We start from the raw sequence: 15,479 nt of genomic DNA on the forward strand, positions 1-15,479 counted from the left end.
CACGTGTAGAGCTCATCACCCAATGCTGCCCACGGACCAGGGCCTGAAATCTCTCTCTTCCAGGCTTGCAGAACAAGGCAGTTGCTCTGGGATCCTCACTCTGCTGGGAAGTGGTTCTCGGGAGCCTGGGACACACGGGCCCAGAGCTGCTGTGACGTCTGCCCCACTCAGGTGCTGCCAGGGAGTCATCGGCACACCAGAGGGGGCTGCCATCTCTGGGTCAGTGATGCTGGTAAGGATCCTTCAGGCTGTCAGCTCGGGGAGGGGCGTCTAATCCGCCAAAGGGCACTGAGACTGGGCTAAAAGGGGACGTCAGTGCATGGAAGCTACACGGGCTCTGGCTTTCCCAGTGCCACCAGAGGGCCTGTGGGTGTGGCCTGTCACTACCCTCCCATCCCACTCCATGCCCCTCTCCCTCCCGACCCCCTGCCCCTTAGTCTCCCTCCTCCCTTGTTTCTCCACTTCCCCCGCCCCCAATGCCTCTCCTCCCATACTCTCCCTTCTCATGGCTCTCCATCTTTCCTTTTGTTTCTTCTCCCACCCACCTGGCTTTCTCTCTGTCTCTCTGCTCCCTCTTCTCCCTCTCACCCTGTTTTCCACATGGGCCAGAATCTGAGCCCTTCCCCACCCAGCAAAGGGCTGAAGGGCACAGTTTAGTCCCATCCACGACCTCCCCAGGGTTAATGTGTCATTGGCTTGGTCCCTTGAAGACCTTCGTTTCCTTGGGAGATTCTTGGGCTGACTTCACTGGCCACAGAGGAAGCACTGCGTTTCTAAGGCCTCGGCCTGGAACAGGGCTGTCAGGGCCTTTGGCCTTGCAGGAGCCAGCCCATCCCACGGCCTCACCCGGATGCTGGAGGCACGCTTGTTTATTAGGCAGAGTTCAGAGAAGGGGTGGGAGGCTGGAGAGGCAGGGCTGGGGGGCCCAGGATGGGCTTGGGAGGGGCCGTGGCCAGGCCGCACTCCGGGTGGCCGTGGGGTGGCATCACTTCTTGGAGGCCTGTTTCTTCCAGACGGTTATCTTCTTACTGCTCCTCCTGGCTCTGCTAAGAGGATGCAGATCCACTTCAGGCTGTACCAGTCTAAAAACCAAAACAGAGAGAAGCAGATGTGGGGCAATGGGTAGAGAGGGCTAGTCTGGTGGTACCTGGAGCCTCCTGGGCCTGGGCGAGGAGGGTGGGCCTTGCGGGCCTCGCTGCCTGCGCAGCTGAGGCCTCTGGGTGTTGCTCCAACCTGGGGGTCCCGGCGGAACCTGTGACCTTTCTGGGTGTTCACAGTTTTGCTTTTCTATCTTCATGAAAAATGTGTGGGGCTTCCCTGGTGGCGCAGTGGTTGAGAATCCGCCTGCCAATGCAGGGGACATGGGTTCGAGCCCTGGTCTGGGAGGATCCCACATGCCGCAGAGCAACTAGGGCCGTGAGCCACAACTACTGAGCCTGTGCGTCTGGAGCCTATGCTCCGCAACAAGAGAGGCCGCGATAGTGAGAGGCCCGCGCACCGCGATGAAGAGTGGCCCCCGCTTGCTGCAACTAGAGAAAGCCCTTGCACAGAAACAAAGACCCAACACAGCCATAAATAAATAAATAAATAATTTTTAAAAAAGAAATGTGTGATTTTCACACCCTTGCAAAACATGATTTGCTTCGCAGTTACTGCGGCCAGCGCACTGGACTTTTGACAGGTCTAGGAAGTTTCTTGCTGGGAGGCAGCGGGCAGTCTCCACCCTTCTCAGACCAATGGGTCTGGGCCGTGCGGCTTTGCCGAGAAGTCTACAAAAGGCCTCCATCTCCACCACCCAGAACACTGCCAGCAACTCCAGGGAGCAGCCTTGACGGCCAGCTGGACGTTGTGTTGATAAAACGGGCCAGACGTCAGGGATTGCTGGAGGACCCGCACCCGGGGGGGAAGTGACTTGCCCAAGGCCACTTAGCCCCTCGTGGCCTCTGTGGCCTGTGGTGGAGCCAGGGGTCCTGCTGTGAGCCACACCCATTCTGCCAACCAAGGGGAGGCCCCTGATCCCAGGGCGGGGGTGGCCACCTACTTCTTCTCAGCTTCAGCGGAGGGCTCCTCCATCTTGTTCCTCAAGGCCAACGAGGAAAGGCTTCCTTGGATGTCTCCCGACACCGCTGTCTTGGCCGAGTCAGGGTCCTCCAGGCCTGGGGTGGAGGCTGAAACGCTGCAGGGGAGGCTGGGAGGGGAGGGAGTGCTCAGCGGAGGCCCAGCCAGAGGGGGCCCAGAGCTGGGGGGCCCGGGCAAGCCACCCTCGCTCGGCTCTGTCCTTTCAACGCTCCAGTTCCGAGAGGAAAGGGCACAGATGCCTCTCCTCCCGAGGCGGGTGAAGGGAGGACCCCTGGGGACCCGGAGACTCACTGAGCTCAGCTTCCCTGGCTTCTGTTTAAGGCTGGACTTGCCCTAACCCTGTGTCAGCAACACCCGTACGCCCAGTGCTGACCACCGGATAGGCCTGCCGTGGGGGCCCCGCAGAGCGAGCAGAGAGAGGCCAGGAGGCCAGCATGTAAGTCCTCATGTACCGTGTTACGGGTTGACTGCGTCCCCTCAAATTCTCAGTTGGAGTCCTAACGCCCGGGACCCCAGAATGTGACCTCATTTGGAAATAATGAGTGAAGATGAAGTCATGGGGACTTCTCTGGTGGCGCATTGGTTGAGAATCTGCCTGCAAATGCAGGCGACACGGGTTCGGGCCCTGGTCCAGGAAGATCCCACATGCCACGGAGCAACTAAGCCCGTGCGCCATAACTACTGAAGCCTGTGGGCCTACAGCCTGAGTTCTGAAACAAGAGAAGCCACTGCAATGAGAAGCCCACGCACCACAACGAAGAGTAGCCCCCACTCACCGCAACTAGAGAAAGCCCGCACGCAGCAACGAAGACCCAATGCAGCCATAAATAAATAAATAAATAAATAAATTTATATATATAAAAAAAAGATGAAGTCATGAAGTCACACCAGAGTGGCGTGACCTATCATCTCATCTACCCAGCGTCCTTATAAAAGGGAGAAGTGTGGACACAGACAGGCATGGGGGATGTCACGAGACGACAGTAGTGCTGCCACGGCCAAGGAGCTCCCAGCAGCAGGGAGAGAGGCCTGGAACAGATCCTCCCCTGGCACCTTTGGAGGGAGCGTGGCAGCCACACCTCAATCTGAACTCTGGCCTCTAGAGTCATGAGACAACACCTTTCTGTCCAAGCCTCTCCCGTGCTCACTCCTCACCTTTGCACCACACCTCAAGGCTCTGCAGCCATTCACTGACAACAAGCACTTTCCAGTGACAAGGTGGCTTTGGGCATCAAGCAGTCCCAGGGGACAGGCAGCTCAGGGGCTTCTGTCCCCGTCCCACCGACAAGGGCAGAAAGGAGAGTGGGCTTGTGGAAGGGACAGCGCTGGCCCTTTCGTTCACTGTCTCTCATGTTTACTGAGCTCCTATCCCCCCACCCCTGCCTCTGCCTCACCCGACCCTGCATGCCACTTGCTCAAGGCAGGGCATTTCAGAGATAAGAGACAAGGGGGCGGAGGGGGTCTCTTCCATTATTCCAAGGGCCCTAGAAAAATTAAAAGTGGAGAAATACCAAAACAGGGTCACAAAGGCTGGGTGTATTCACAATGTTTGCAAACTGACGCCTTCCTCTACCCGCCCTCTGCTGCCTGCCCCTGCCCCACACAACTCAGTCCAAGCCACCCTGCGCAGCACCGCACTGGACACCAGGCTGGAGGCCTAGGGGGCCTGGGAAGTCAGGTCCTGCACGGATGGTGCAGGTGTCTGGGCTGAGCCCAGGGGCGCTGGCCTCCATCCCTGCTGGTCCCAGAGGGCAGAGGGGGATGACCAGGGGCAGAGCCAGGCCGATGTCTCCTCTGGGAACCCCTGCAGGGCCCCAGCCCAGGCTGGATGGGGAGGAGGCCCCTGGGTTCTCTGGGTGGCAGAGGGTGCTTGGGGAGCAGAAGGGAAAAGCCCAGGAAGAAGCATGGTCCCCCTAAATTTCTTCCCTGTTCAGTCACTCATTCTTTCATACCACAAGCAATTTTGAGCACCTACTCCCTAAGCTAGGCTCACAGCTGGCCCCTCAGTCCCGCCCATCCTGAAGCACCCCTCCAGGGCACAAGCCTCCTCCCTGGCCTCCCTGCTTCCAGCGTTACATGGCCAATGTCCACGCTGCTGCCCAGCAGCTTGTCCTCCTGGATCGGGCCTTGTCTCTCTTGCTTAAAACCAGTCTATGGCTCCGCAGCTTCTGCAGGGGTGAGCCCCAGCTCTCTGGAGTGATGCCCAGCTCGAGGCCCATCAGAATCTGGCGTAAACCACTGGCACGTTTTTCTAACAGCCCCTCTTGGTAGCCTCACTAAATCCACAGCTATCCTGCTCCCAGGTCCCAAAGTGTGCCACACCATCCAATCCCCTGTCAGGAGTGCCTTTCCCCTCTCCTTCTCTCCTGGACCTTGTACTCATCTTTTAAGGCCAGGCTCCTGTGTCACCTCCTCTGGGAAGCCTTCCCTGAACTCTTGGAGAAGGAGTGATTCCCTCCTCTATTTATTTTGGTGCAGGGTTCACAGCTCTGTGAGTCAGCCTCCAATCACCTGAGGAGAGGACTTGATCTTAGCAACGTGGCACAGTAGGTATGAGTGAATGAACGAATGAACCAAATGATGGGGCATCAAGGAACGCAAATGGCTAGGCCAGTGAAGCCACACGGCCATCCTCTTGGGGTGACGGGAACACTCCTGTTCCTGCTGACAGTAGGCCAGGTGCTTTCCTGGAAGAACAGTCTGGAGATGCATGCCGAGACCATCCTTGCTCAGGGATAAGCAGGGAAAGCCATCTGGGGGTCTGTAACAGGCCAGCCCCTCCAGCAATTTAAAAAACCTTTGTACTCACTTCAGTGAAAAGGATAGTGTCACCAAGGGCTGGTCCTCATCAGAGTGAAGCCCCCCTCCTCCCTGTGGCATCGAGGCCAGCCCCTACATCTAGTCCCTGGTCTACTGTAGGAAGGTGGCCTTTTTCCAATCAGCTCTTTCAGGTCCCCCTGTCCGGGAGAGAAGTGGCTTTATTTATTTATTTATTTATTTAGGCCATGCAGGCGCAGGCGTGCGGGATCCTAGTTCCCCGAACAGGGATTGAACCCACACCCCCTGCAGTGAAAGCGTGGAGTCTTAACCACTAGACTGCTGGGGAAGTCCCAGAAGTGGCTTTAAAATCACCTTTATCCATACCATCTGCTCCTCTGACAAGCCTATTAACACCCTGGTAGCCCCAACCCAGTCCCTACCAGGTTCATGAGTCTAAAGCCCAACGCTGATCAAGCCTCTCCCCCAGCTCAGGAACCTTCAATGGCTCCCCACTGCTTGCATGATCGGGTCACGGAAGCCTTCCTTGACATGCCCTTCCCCTGCCTATCCAGTGCCTGCTTCTCCTTCCGCTGGGCCCCCGCTCCAGCTGGTCTTGCCAGGACTCCTCAAGAACTGGTCCACAGTGACCTGCTAACACACAGAGAGCCCGGGCACCGCCTCATGCTGGCAGGCTTCTACTGTCTCCTCTCCACGAGCTCACAAGTCCCATCTCACCAACCAGGCCTGGTCCACACCTCACGTGTCTCCAGTTCCCCTAACAGAGTGGCTTGACCCAGGGCAGGCCGGCAGCAGGCTCGCAGTGCCACCAACCAGAGCCCTGCTGAGACCCTCCACGGCTGGTTAGGAGAGCTGCCTGGGTGTGGAGGTGGGGAGGCCCCTTAGGACAGGGGTGGGGGTTGGAGGGCCGGCTCAGCCACGCCCTGTCCCTGCACACACACAGCTTGCACCCTCTTCCCAGGCCTGGCTTGACTCCTCTCTGTGAGAGCTGTCAAGGTGCCTGAGGACAGGGTGAACAAGGCCCCTGGTAGGTTTCCTTGGGCGGAGGGTGGATGCTGGCGTGAACAGCTGGCGAGGGCGAGTGGCCCTCCCTCACAGCAGCATCACTGTGGGAGGGCCTGGTGGCAGCTGGCTCCTCCCTGGCACTGGGCCCACCCTTCACAGTATCCTCCCTGGAGGGGGCCTGGTGGGCATAGCTGATGCGAGGAGAGACCCAGGTCTCCTGCCACTGTGCCCTGGCCCTCCGCTGCCTGCCCCTCCTGCCACTGAAAGGCCGCCTCCTGCCTCTTCTAAGGTAGTCATGCTATCAAGTGGCACAACTGTGAAGAGCGTCCCCTCACATGCGGTGGCACTTTACAGTTTACAGAGACTTTGCTCTAGTTTATAGGGAACATTACAATTTACAAAGCCTACCGAGGATTACATGTGCAATTACAGCACTGCGCTCCCTGTCTGAAATGTACTTTTCACTTCAGAGAACTTGACAGTTTATAAGGGGCCTTGTCATTTATGGAGTGTCTTGTAGTTTACAGAGTGTTTCACAGGGTACAGTGTACCATACAGTTTGTGAAGCACTTTCCAGGCTCCCAGCTCACGGGGCCCTTTGGAGCAGGCCCGTCTTCAGGTTTGGGTAGAGGGTACACAGAGTTACAAGACACTCTGCAGTCGATGGGGCACCTCACAGCGTCCAGAGCCCCTGTGGCTGGCTGGGCAGGCGGCACCTAACAAAGGACTCGGTCTTTCACAGACTTCACCACAGCTTGCAAAGTGCTCCAGGGCTTACCGGGCATATTACAGTTTACACAGGCTTTGCAGTTTACCGGGCATACGACAGTTTACAAAGCACTTTGTCATCACAGAGCACATCACCTCTTACAGTTTTTGATTCTCTCGACTCCCTGCTCTGAGAGGGTCCTGAAAGAATGGTGTCCCCGTCCTACTGGGAGAGGGCAGGTGACCGTCAAAGCCATGTGTGTGGCGTAGCCTGGCCCCCGCCTCTGCAGGCACTTCCCTGCCCCCTCTGCTCCCTGCGCCAACGGGAGGGGGCTGCACAAGGGGCTCCTGGCCTGGGCCAGCCCCTCTGTAGGGGGCTCACCTCCCGGACTCCCACATCATCCAGCAGCTGGGCTTGAAGCCCACGGCTTCACTCTCCTCTCCCCACCGCCCCTGCCGGGCGCTGTAGGCAGCATGCACGGACGGCAAAGGCAGGCCCAAGCGGCAGCGACTGCACCAACGGCAGGGGGAATCCGTGGTCTGCAGCGGTGAAGTGTAGACCAGGCTGCCTCCCCGCCGTCCCCTTGGAATCCTGGTGGACAGAGGGGGCAGGAAAGCAGACCCCAGGAATGGGTCTCTTGAGACTTCCTGCGCTGGGCACATGGCAGTGAACAGGGCGGAGGGGAAGCAGACAGCACTGCGGGCTCCCCTCGCCGCACCCCCCGACCCAACCTGCCCCTGTTCCCCAGGATGGGCCGTGGCTCAGCATGTCTTAGGAACTCAAAGCACCACCAAATGGAAAAATGGAGTCAAGCCAAGCGGGATGCAGGTGAAGGGTGTGTCCCTGGGTGAAGGGTGACCAACAGCAGGATACCCAACAAGAGTGGGGGTAACCCTGATGGAGAGGCACCCCCATCAGAGGCCCTCCATAGTCTTGTTGTCTGTGAATTAACACTGGCCCCCGGCCACGGAGACAGTCTTTAGGAGGCCTCAGCGCCAGGGGCCTGTCAAGGGTTCCAGCCCCCTCTGGCCTTGCCCCTCAAAGCTGCCTGGGCTACCCTTCTCAAAGCACCACCCCCAGCTGCCAGCTGCACTTGGGGTCTGGGAATCCGGTAGCACCTGTCTTACCTGTAGCTAAGGTGGCCCCATCTCCATCATCCCCCCACCCCGGGGCAGGGGTGAGCCCCTGGCATGTGGAGCCTCTTGGTGTTCCCAGGAGTATCTCACTGCTCTCTCCAGGGGCGGGGGAGGAGCCCTTCCCTCGTCCCCACTGCAGCCCAGCGTGCCACTGCTCACAGGCACCCATCGCAGGGCCTGCCAATAGCGCAACCTCTCCTGGCCACAGGGAGGCCTCCCTGAGCCCAATGAGGGAGGCCGGGAAGAGCAGCCGCCAAGCGTCCAGGTGGCTGCAGCTCAGACTCATGAGGCGGCCACCTCCTCAAGATGCCACCTTGTGTGCGTTCCAGCTGTCCTTTCGACCCAGCTTCTGCCCACTCTGCCCAGGAGCTCTCCTGACTGTTCCAGCCTGCTGAGCTCTCCCTCGGTCGGGGGTCCCTCTGTGCCTTCCACCTGGGGGTCCCTTGTGTGGCCGTCCCTTTATGCCGCTGCCTGAACCCCACCCCAGAGCTGCAGAATGTCCGAGAGAAGCCAAGAGGGCAAGGAGAGGGCTGGGCCAGCATGGACTCAGTGCCAAGCACAGGGCTGTGGGGATGGGGGGGTCACTATCTGCTGAACAAAGGAAGGAAGGAAAGAAGACACGGGGTGGGTGAGGGGCAGGGGGCCCCCAAGCTCTGGTCTCCAGGCCGTTCCTGACTCCCAGCTGTGGCTCTGTTTGCTGGGCCAGGAGCCTTCATTGGGCCTTGCGTTGGTGCCCCGTCCTGGGCATCAAAGATGACGGCCATAGCAGCTCCCACTGAGGCCACACTGCCCACAGGGTCTCTCTCCTCACCCGCCCCCACTCGGCCTGGCTGGCTGTGCATTGAGGGCTCAGAGAGGCTCCCTCCTGGGTGGGCCTACGTGGGAGAAAGGAGCTGCAGCGTGCAGTGCCCAGGAAGCCTTCTGTGGTGAGGACAGGCTCACGCTGGAAGTGCAGGCCGTGGGACAGACGTGGACAGGTCGGTGTAGCAGGTAGGGGATGATCTGATGGCCAGAGGGAGAATGGGACCCGGTGCTACCAGAGCAGAAAGGGTGGGCTTCGGAGACCAAACCAGCCCTTGCCCTGGGAGCGCGCTAGCCGAGGAAAACAGTCCCTTTCTTCCCTGTCAGCTGCAAGCACCCACAGAGCATCTCCGACCCCCTTTTTATAACTGTTGTTAAAAGTGTGTAACATAGGGCTTCCCTGGTGGCGCAGTGGTTGAGAATCTGCCTGCCAATGCAGGGGACATGGGTTCGAGCCCTGGTCTGGGAAAATCCCACATGCCGCGGAGCAGCTGGGTCCGTGAGCCACAATTACTGAGCCTGCGCGTCTGGAGCCTGTGCTCCGCAACAAGAGAGGCCGCGATAGTGAGAGACCCACGCACCGCGATGAAGAGTGGCCCCCGCTTGCCACAACTAGAGAAAGCCCTTGCACAGAAACAAAGACCCAACACAGCCATAAATAAATAAATAAATAACTTTAAAAAAATAAAGTGCAAGAAGAGAAAAAGCAAGTGGCTCAAGTGGTTAGTTATTAAAAAAAAAAAAGCGTGTAACATAAAATTTACCATCTTAACAATTTTTAAGTGTACAGCTCAGTAGTATTAAGTACGTTCACATTGTTGGACAACAGATCTCTGGAACTTTTTCATCCTGTAAAACTGAATCTGTCCCCATTAAACAAACCTCCCCATGTCCCTCCCCCTGGCACCACTCTACTTTGTCTCTATGAATCTGACTGCTGGAGGGGCCTCATATAAGTGGAATCATACAGTATTTGTCCTGTGTCTGGCTTATTTCACATAGAATAATGTCCTCCGGTTTCACCCATGTTGCAGCACGTGTCAGAATTTCCTTCCTTTTTAAGGCTGAATAATATTCCATTGTGTGGATAGACCATGCTTTCTTTATCCATTCATCCATCCATGGACACTTGGGTTGCTTCCACTTCTTGGATATTGGGAACAGTGCTGCTATGAACATGGGTGTGCAAATATCTCTTTGAGACACTTTTAATTGTTTTAGGTATGTACCCAGAAGGAGACTTGCTGGATCATATGGTGATTCTACGTTTAATTTTTGGGGAACCTCCATCCTGTTTTCCACATGGCTGCACCCTACATCAGAGTTCTAATTTCTCTACATCCTCACTAACACTTGTTATTTTCTGTTTTTGTGTTTGATTTTTAATAGTAGGCATCCTGATGGGTATGAGGTGGTTTCTCATTGTGATTCTGACTTGTGTTTCTCTAATGCTTAGTGCCCTTCACTCCTTCTCACATCAGTTTCCGGCCCTTTGGATCAGTGAGGGTAGAGCAGGTCCAGGTCTTGTCCACCTCCAAATCCCCAGGGCTGACCAAGCACTAGGCTGGGCGTGCTGCAGCTGATCAGAAACTGACCAAGCGGCATGACTTTTAGGCTGCAAAGGGGCGGCCTCTGGAGAGAGGGGTCTCCCATCACTGGAGGTGGGCAAGGGGTGGCCAGTTATCAGCAGACACACTGTCTGCCAGCCCTTCCTCATTCTGACCCGACCTCTGACTCCCTGGGATAAAATCAGCCCTTGGCCGTCATTCAGCAGATGTTTCCCAAGGGCCTCCTTCGTGCTGGGCCCTGAGCATGAGCGGAGGATGCGAAGAGAAGGGAGTGGGGGGTCCAGGGCACGTGGGGCAGGACACCCAGCCCCCTGATGGCTTAATACCTGCAGGGACCTGCAGCCACTTGCCCACCCACTGCCTGCGCCTCAGGGCAGGGCTGTCCCCAGGTGGCTGCACCCCTCAGGACTGTAGGAGCCTGGGGCCTTGCCCCAGTTGTCCCTGGCCTGGCACACCCTCACCCTTGTGCTCTGTTTGTCACAACCAGTCCACTCTCTAGTCACGACCCCACCCCAGTCTCGACTGGGGCTTGAAAGCTCCTGGGCAGCCAAGTTCCTCCTCTGGCTGAGGAAACCCCAGCTCTTCTGCATGCTTACAGCTCTTGCTGTGATGGCCTCACGGACCCCAAGCCCAGACTGACGGTGGTCTCTGTGGCAGCTCCTCGGAGGACAGAGAAGGCCCAAGTGCCCGCAGCCCACGATCTGGCTCCCAGGCCTACCACCCCCTGCGTTTCCCGACACCAGTCTCTTCTCCCCCGCACCTGCCCACCTCAGAGGAACGGTTTCCTTGAATCCTCCCACTACATCGGGACAAAACAAAGCAGATGAAAACTCTGGTAAGGAAGACACGGTCCCTACCAAGGGACGGCGAGGCCCTCTCAGGGCTCTGATGCAAGGCTGTCTGCCAACAACCCTCTTGAAACAGGACCCAGAAACAGAGGCACTGCAGGGCCATGCCCGGCTACTGCTGGGCGAGACACTGGTGTCAGGACTCCTAGAAAACTGAGGGCCTGGTGGGAGTGGCGCGCTGCCAGACTCAGTGCCGCGGGGACGCAATCAGAGGCAGGCCCACGTCTGCAGGCAGATAATGCTTCCTAGGCAGGTACTGCCCAGGCGTTCTAGAATCCGCTGCTGTCTCCCAATACAGCTGTGAGCAACGTCATAAACGCCAGGCTCCTTCCCTGGACCAGGCTGTGTGCTTCTGGAGCCTAGAGACCTACCTTTGCTCATCTCAAGCAAGCTGGGCCCAGGCACCTCCCACAGCGCTAGCCCCTCCCTCCCGGTCACCCTGCCCTGTGCCCGCCCCTCATCCCACGTGTTTCCTGCTTTACCTAAATTTGTAGTTCTGAGGCAGGAAGTAGCCCATCTTGCAGTTCTGTCGAGCCTGGAAGATCTGTTTCAGCAGATTCTGCCTGCTGAAGCCATATCCATTCAAAACGCAGCCCCCAAAAAGGAGCTTTCCCCCAGCGAACATCTGTTGACACACAATAAGGAAACAGTGGGAGAGACCCTCAGCACATCAGCACTGAATCTCAGGACAGTGCAGCGGGCTCTCAGAGCTTGTCCCGGAACCCAGGCCTTTCTTTGGTGGTTCTGGGGCAGGGGTGCTGCCGTCCCCGAGTCCCTCAGTGAGGTGTGGCTGAGCCTGTCCCCTATGCAGGCCTGCAAGTCAGAGGGCAGCCTCACCATCCCAGCCTTTGCCCCCTGCAGGCCTGACCAGCTGAAATGCCCCTTCACAGAGCCCTGGGGCCAGAAGGGTGTCTTCCTGCTCAGAGGCCCCCAAGCCCCTCTGCCTCTAACCCACTTATCTGTTACACTGATGAGCAGGTCCCAGGGGACGGGGGCCCCTTGAGGGCAGGGATCTTGTCCTACTGCTCTCTGCACCCCCACCCTCCACGTGTCAGTCTCAACAAGAGAGGCCTGTCCAAGATTTCTGTGCAAGGATATCCATTACGGTGCTATTTATTATGGCCCAAACCAAAAAGGAAATAACATAAACATCCAACAAAAGGAACACAGGTAGAGAAATAAAGTGATTCTTATGCTGCAGTTAAAAATCATAATTAAAAGGCAGGGTCTCAAAGTCAGAAAATTACTGAAGAGCCCAGACACCAAAATGTGAGCAGGGGTACGCCCCAGGGCTCCCGAAAGCACTGGTCCTAGCACGCGCTCAGTGCATGAACAATTAGGCCATCCGGCTGATATGATGAAGTGATTATTTTCTAAACTGCATTTTCCAAAGTTTCTACAATGAATATATGTGTTTTTTTACAATACACTGTTTTTAGCAAAAAGTTATTTAAAAACAAACAGATGAAGAGAATTTGTTTCTTCAGGTTAAGCATCACCTGTCCCTTCAGCCTCCTGGGATGGGAGACACATGGGGTCAGCCTGGGGACGGGAGCCAGGCTCCAGCCCCAGCAACATGCGCTGGGTGACTTTCGGTCAGTACTGCTCTCTGGGCCTCAGCCTGGCCCCTAAATCTGTGATTCCACAAGGGTAGGGGCTGCAAAGACCAGGGTGGCAGGCAGCGGGCAGTGGGTCCCCCTGGGCCCCGGCTCACCAGAACCATCCCCTGCATCACAGCGTACTTCTTCACCAGCAGGGGCGGGTCCCTCTGCAGGGGGCTGTCCAGGTTGTACTGCAGCAGGCGGTAGGGGTCGTGCCGGCACTGCCGAGAGAGAAAGGAGTGCCCGTCACCCCCATGCCAAGAAGACACACTTGGATTCCCACGTTCTCAGCCAGGCTGGTTCCCCTGAGTCCTGAGCCCCATACAACATCCCCTCCCAACTCCTGCTCAGTGGCCCTTCAGCCCCTGCGCGCACACCTCCCTTGACCATTCCCAGAGGATGTCCTGGATCCGCTTAGGGCCCTCTGCTGATGAAGGCCATCACGGAGATGACTGCCCCCCACCACGTGACATCCACGAGCCCAGCCTTCTGGGGTCTGCAGGACTTGTTTATCCCTTTGCCTGGGAGAAGCCCTGCAGAGATCTGAAGGTGTGCCCTGCTCCTGGGGGTACTCCTTTCCAGGATTCCTCCACCGTCTACCCCCCTCTGCCCCCACTGGCTGCCCCTCTGAACACCTCCCAGTCACCCAATCCAGTGCCAGGACCTGAATTGAATGTTCACCTCAAGGTAGGACCTGGTCAATCCAGGGTAAAGCTTGTCTCTTTCCCCTCCTTTCTGGGTGCTACAGGTCCATTAATATGACTAATGTGTAATGTGATGTTTTCTGGTTCTATCTGTCTTTTATTCCAGGTGCCCCCAGCTGTTCTGCCTGACCGTTCAGTTTAAAGTGTGGAATGCAGAACTGCACCTGGGGTTCTAGTTATCAGAGCAAAAGAATGTCAGGGAACGTTTCTGCCTTAACTAAAGACACTGGAATGGTGGCACCAGAGTCACCGTGAGATCTGACACCACCCCTGGGTCTGTCCTCTGCCCTCCTCAAATCCTGCTGCCCATTCCTGCGTCGCTTCAACCACCTCAGCCCAGGCCCTGTGCCCGTTCATGCTTCCCATGGCTGGGCTGGGCCACTGCACCTTCCTATACTTTCAGACAATTATTAGTGAACAATTAATAGCCCCGAAATAAACTAAAGTCAACTCTAACTTCCCACAAGGGCAGGGATGATATCTATATACAGATGGGTACAGAGCTGGTACTCAATAGTGCTCATGGAATCTAACTAAATTGGAATTCTCTCCAGAAAATATATGTGGCTTTGATGTATGAGACCCGTAAAAAGCCTTCTGGCGTCTGATCAGAAGGGTTCCGATGCCAAGCTCCAGGCACTGGCTGGAGTGCATGCCTGAGGGTGGACACCTGGGGGTCAGGGAGGCAGCACCCCTGGGAAGAAGGAAGGAGGGGGCATTCCCAGGGCATACATGGAAATTTAGAACTCAGGATTGCAGCCAGAGAGAGACAGGGCAAAGCAATGAATTCGAGAGGTCACAGGGCAAAGAGGACCTGAAGGAGGTCAGCAGTGAACATGAAGCTCTTATGCGCACGCTTGGTCACACTTGGCATCCTCTGCTCCACTTGGTCTGGGGAACGGGGCCACCCCATGAACTGTGCTAACCCGGCTGGGAACTGCTGCTGATTCAGGGTGATGATGAGACTTAGGAACGACTCTGCAGCAAGGAGATGGGGTGGGTTCCACGCGCCCCTGACTGACCAACCCCTAGAACTTCAACCACAGTGAGCTGGGGCCTGGAGCGGCCATTTTCCCCCAAGCTTTGCAGAGCCTGCTGCCTCTGCTGGGAACACACACCCATCTGCCAAAACCCTCTCTTCCTGGGAGACCCTGGCTGACCCTCAGAGGCCGCTGGCCCCGTTCCTGGGCTCCTACGTGCCTAGACCTGTCCTCTCATGGCCCTTGCCCGGGCTGCTATCAGTGCCACCCCTGGGGCCTGGCACGGGACCTACACGCAGGTATTCGGCCATGAACATTCCTGAGCCCTGAGGGTCCCATGGTGAGCACGTCTCCTCTAAATGCTCACTCCAGTACATGACCATAATCTGCAGCTTGTGGTCTGGAAGAAAATGGCCAGCACCCTGACCTGTCTCAAGGTCAGAAAAGGCCCCCACCTTGAGTGGTGACATTCACCTGGGACAGGAGGATGAGTGGCAGAGAGAGAAGAGGGCTGCAGATGGTAGGAAGAGCGTGTGCAAAAGCCCAGGAGAAAAGGAAGTGAAAGACGGCCCACGTGCTCTCAGCAAGAGGCTTAGCCAATCCCAGCCCCACGGGGGTCTCCCCCACCCGTGTCCTGGGCTGGGCCCGGGACCAACCTGGATGCAGGGGGAGGCACGGCCCTGCTGCCGGTGACTGTAGAGTGTGTCCAGCAGCCACTGGAGCTGCCCTGACCTGGTGGAGTTCTGGCCCGACACGATCCCGAACACCAGCACCTGGCTGGGGTCTCGGGGTGCTGACAGGAAGCGCTCCAGCTCCACGTCGGACACCAAGGGTGCCCTCACCATGCACTTGCAGCCGGCCCGGACGTCTTCTTTGCAAATGAGCTTTCGCAGAACCAGTGGGCAGTCGGAGGGTGAGATTGCCCACCTGGTGGGGCTGTGAACCTCTCCGGCCTTCCCTCTGCCAGGAAGAACAAGTGGGTGGCGCTTAGTGGGCGGGGTGCAGGTCCCTGGCCCCCAGGCCTAGCTCCAGATGAACAAAGCCCCCACTGCTGCAGAGTCAGAGTTGGGCTGCAGGCAGTTCTAGTCTGGCCTCTGCCACCAATGTGCAATGCCGCCTTGGATGGGTCCCCTAACCTCTCCGTGCCTCAAGTTTCCTCAGTTGCAAAACAGGATTTGCAAGGGACTCTTTCATCCATCCAACAAAAACTCTGGAATCATCCTGAACGCCTTTCTTTCTCTCACACCCCACATCCGTCCAATCTATCAGC

At 57.2% G+C, this 15,479-nt stretch overlaps 1 protein-coding gene across 1 annotated transcript in view; it reads right to left on the reverse strand.

The window, feature by feature from the left end:
• Positions 1 to 499: 499 nt before the first annotated feature.
• Positions 500 to 15,479, reverse strand: part of LOC309638022 (uncharacterized protein C3orf20) — an 89,048-nt gene continuing 74,068 nt past the window's right edge. The window contains exons 12-16 of the mRNA XM_082413461.1: positions 14,866 to 15,169; positions 12,639 to 12,746; positions 11,407 to 11,549; positions 2,042 to 2,176; positions 500 to 1,082 (exon numbers count right to left, since the gene is read on the reverse strand). Of these exons, the coding sequence (XP_082269587.1) occupies positions 986 to 1,082; positions 2,042 to 2,176; positions 11,407 to 11,549; positions 12,639 to 12,746; positions 14,866 to 15,169 (787 nt within the window). The 3' untranslated portion in view covers positions 500 to 985. The remainder of the gene's footprint in view (positions 1,083 to 2,041; positions 2,177 to 11,406; positions 11,550 to 12,638; positions 12,747 to 14,865; positions 15,170 to 15,479) is intronic.

The sequence above is a fragment of the Balaenoptera physalus genome (genome assembly GCF_965194825.1).
Source record: "Balaenoptera physalus genome assembly, chromosome: 11".
Classification (NCBI taxonomy): Eukaryota; Metazoa; Chordata; class Mammalia; order Artiodactyla; family Balaenopteridae; genus Balaenoptera; species Balaenoptera physalus.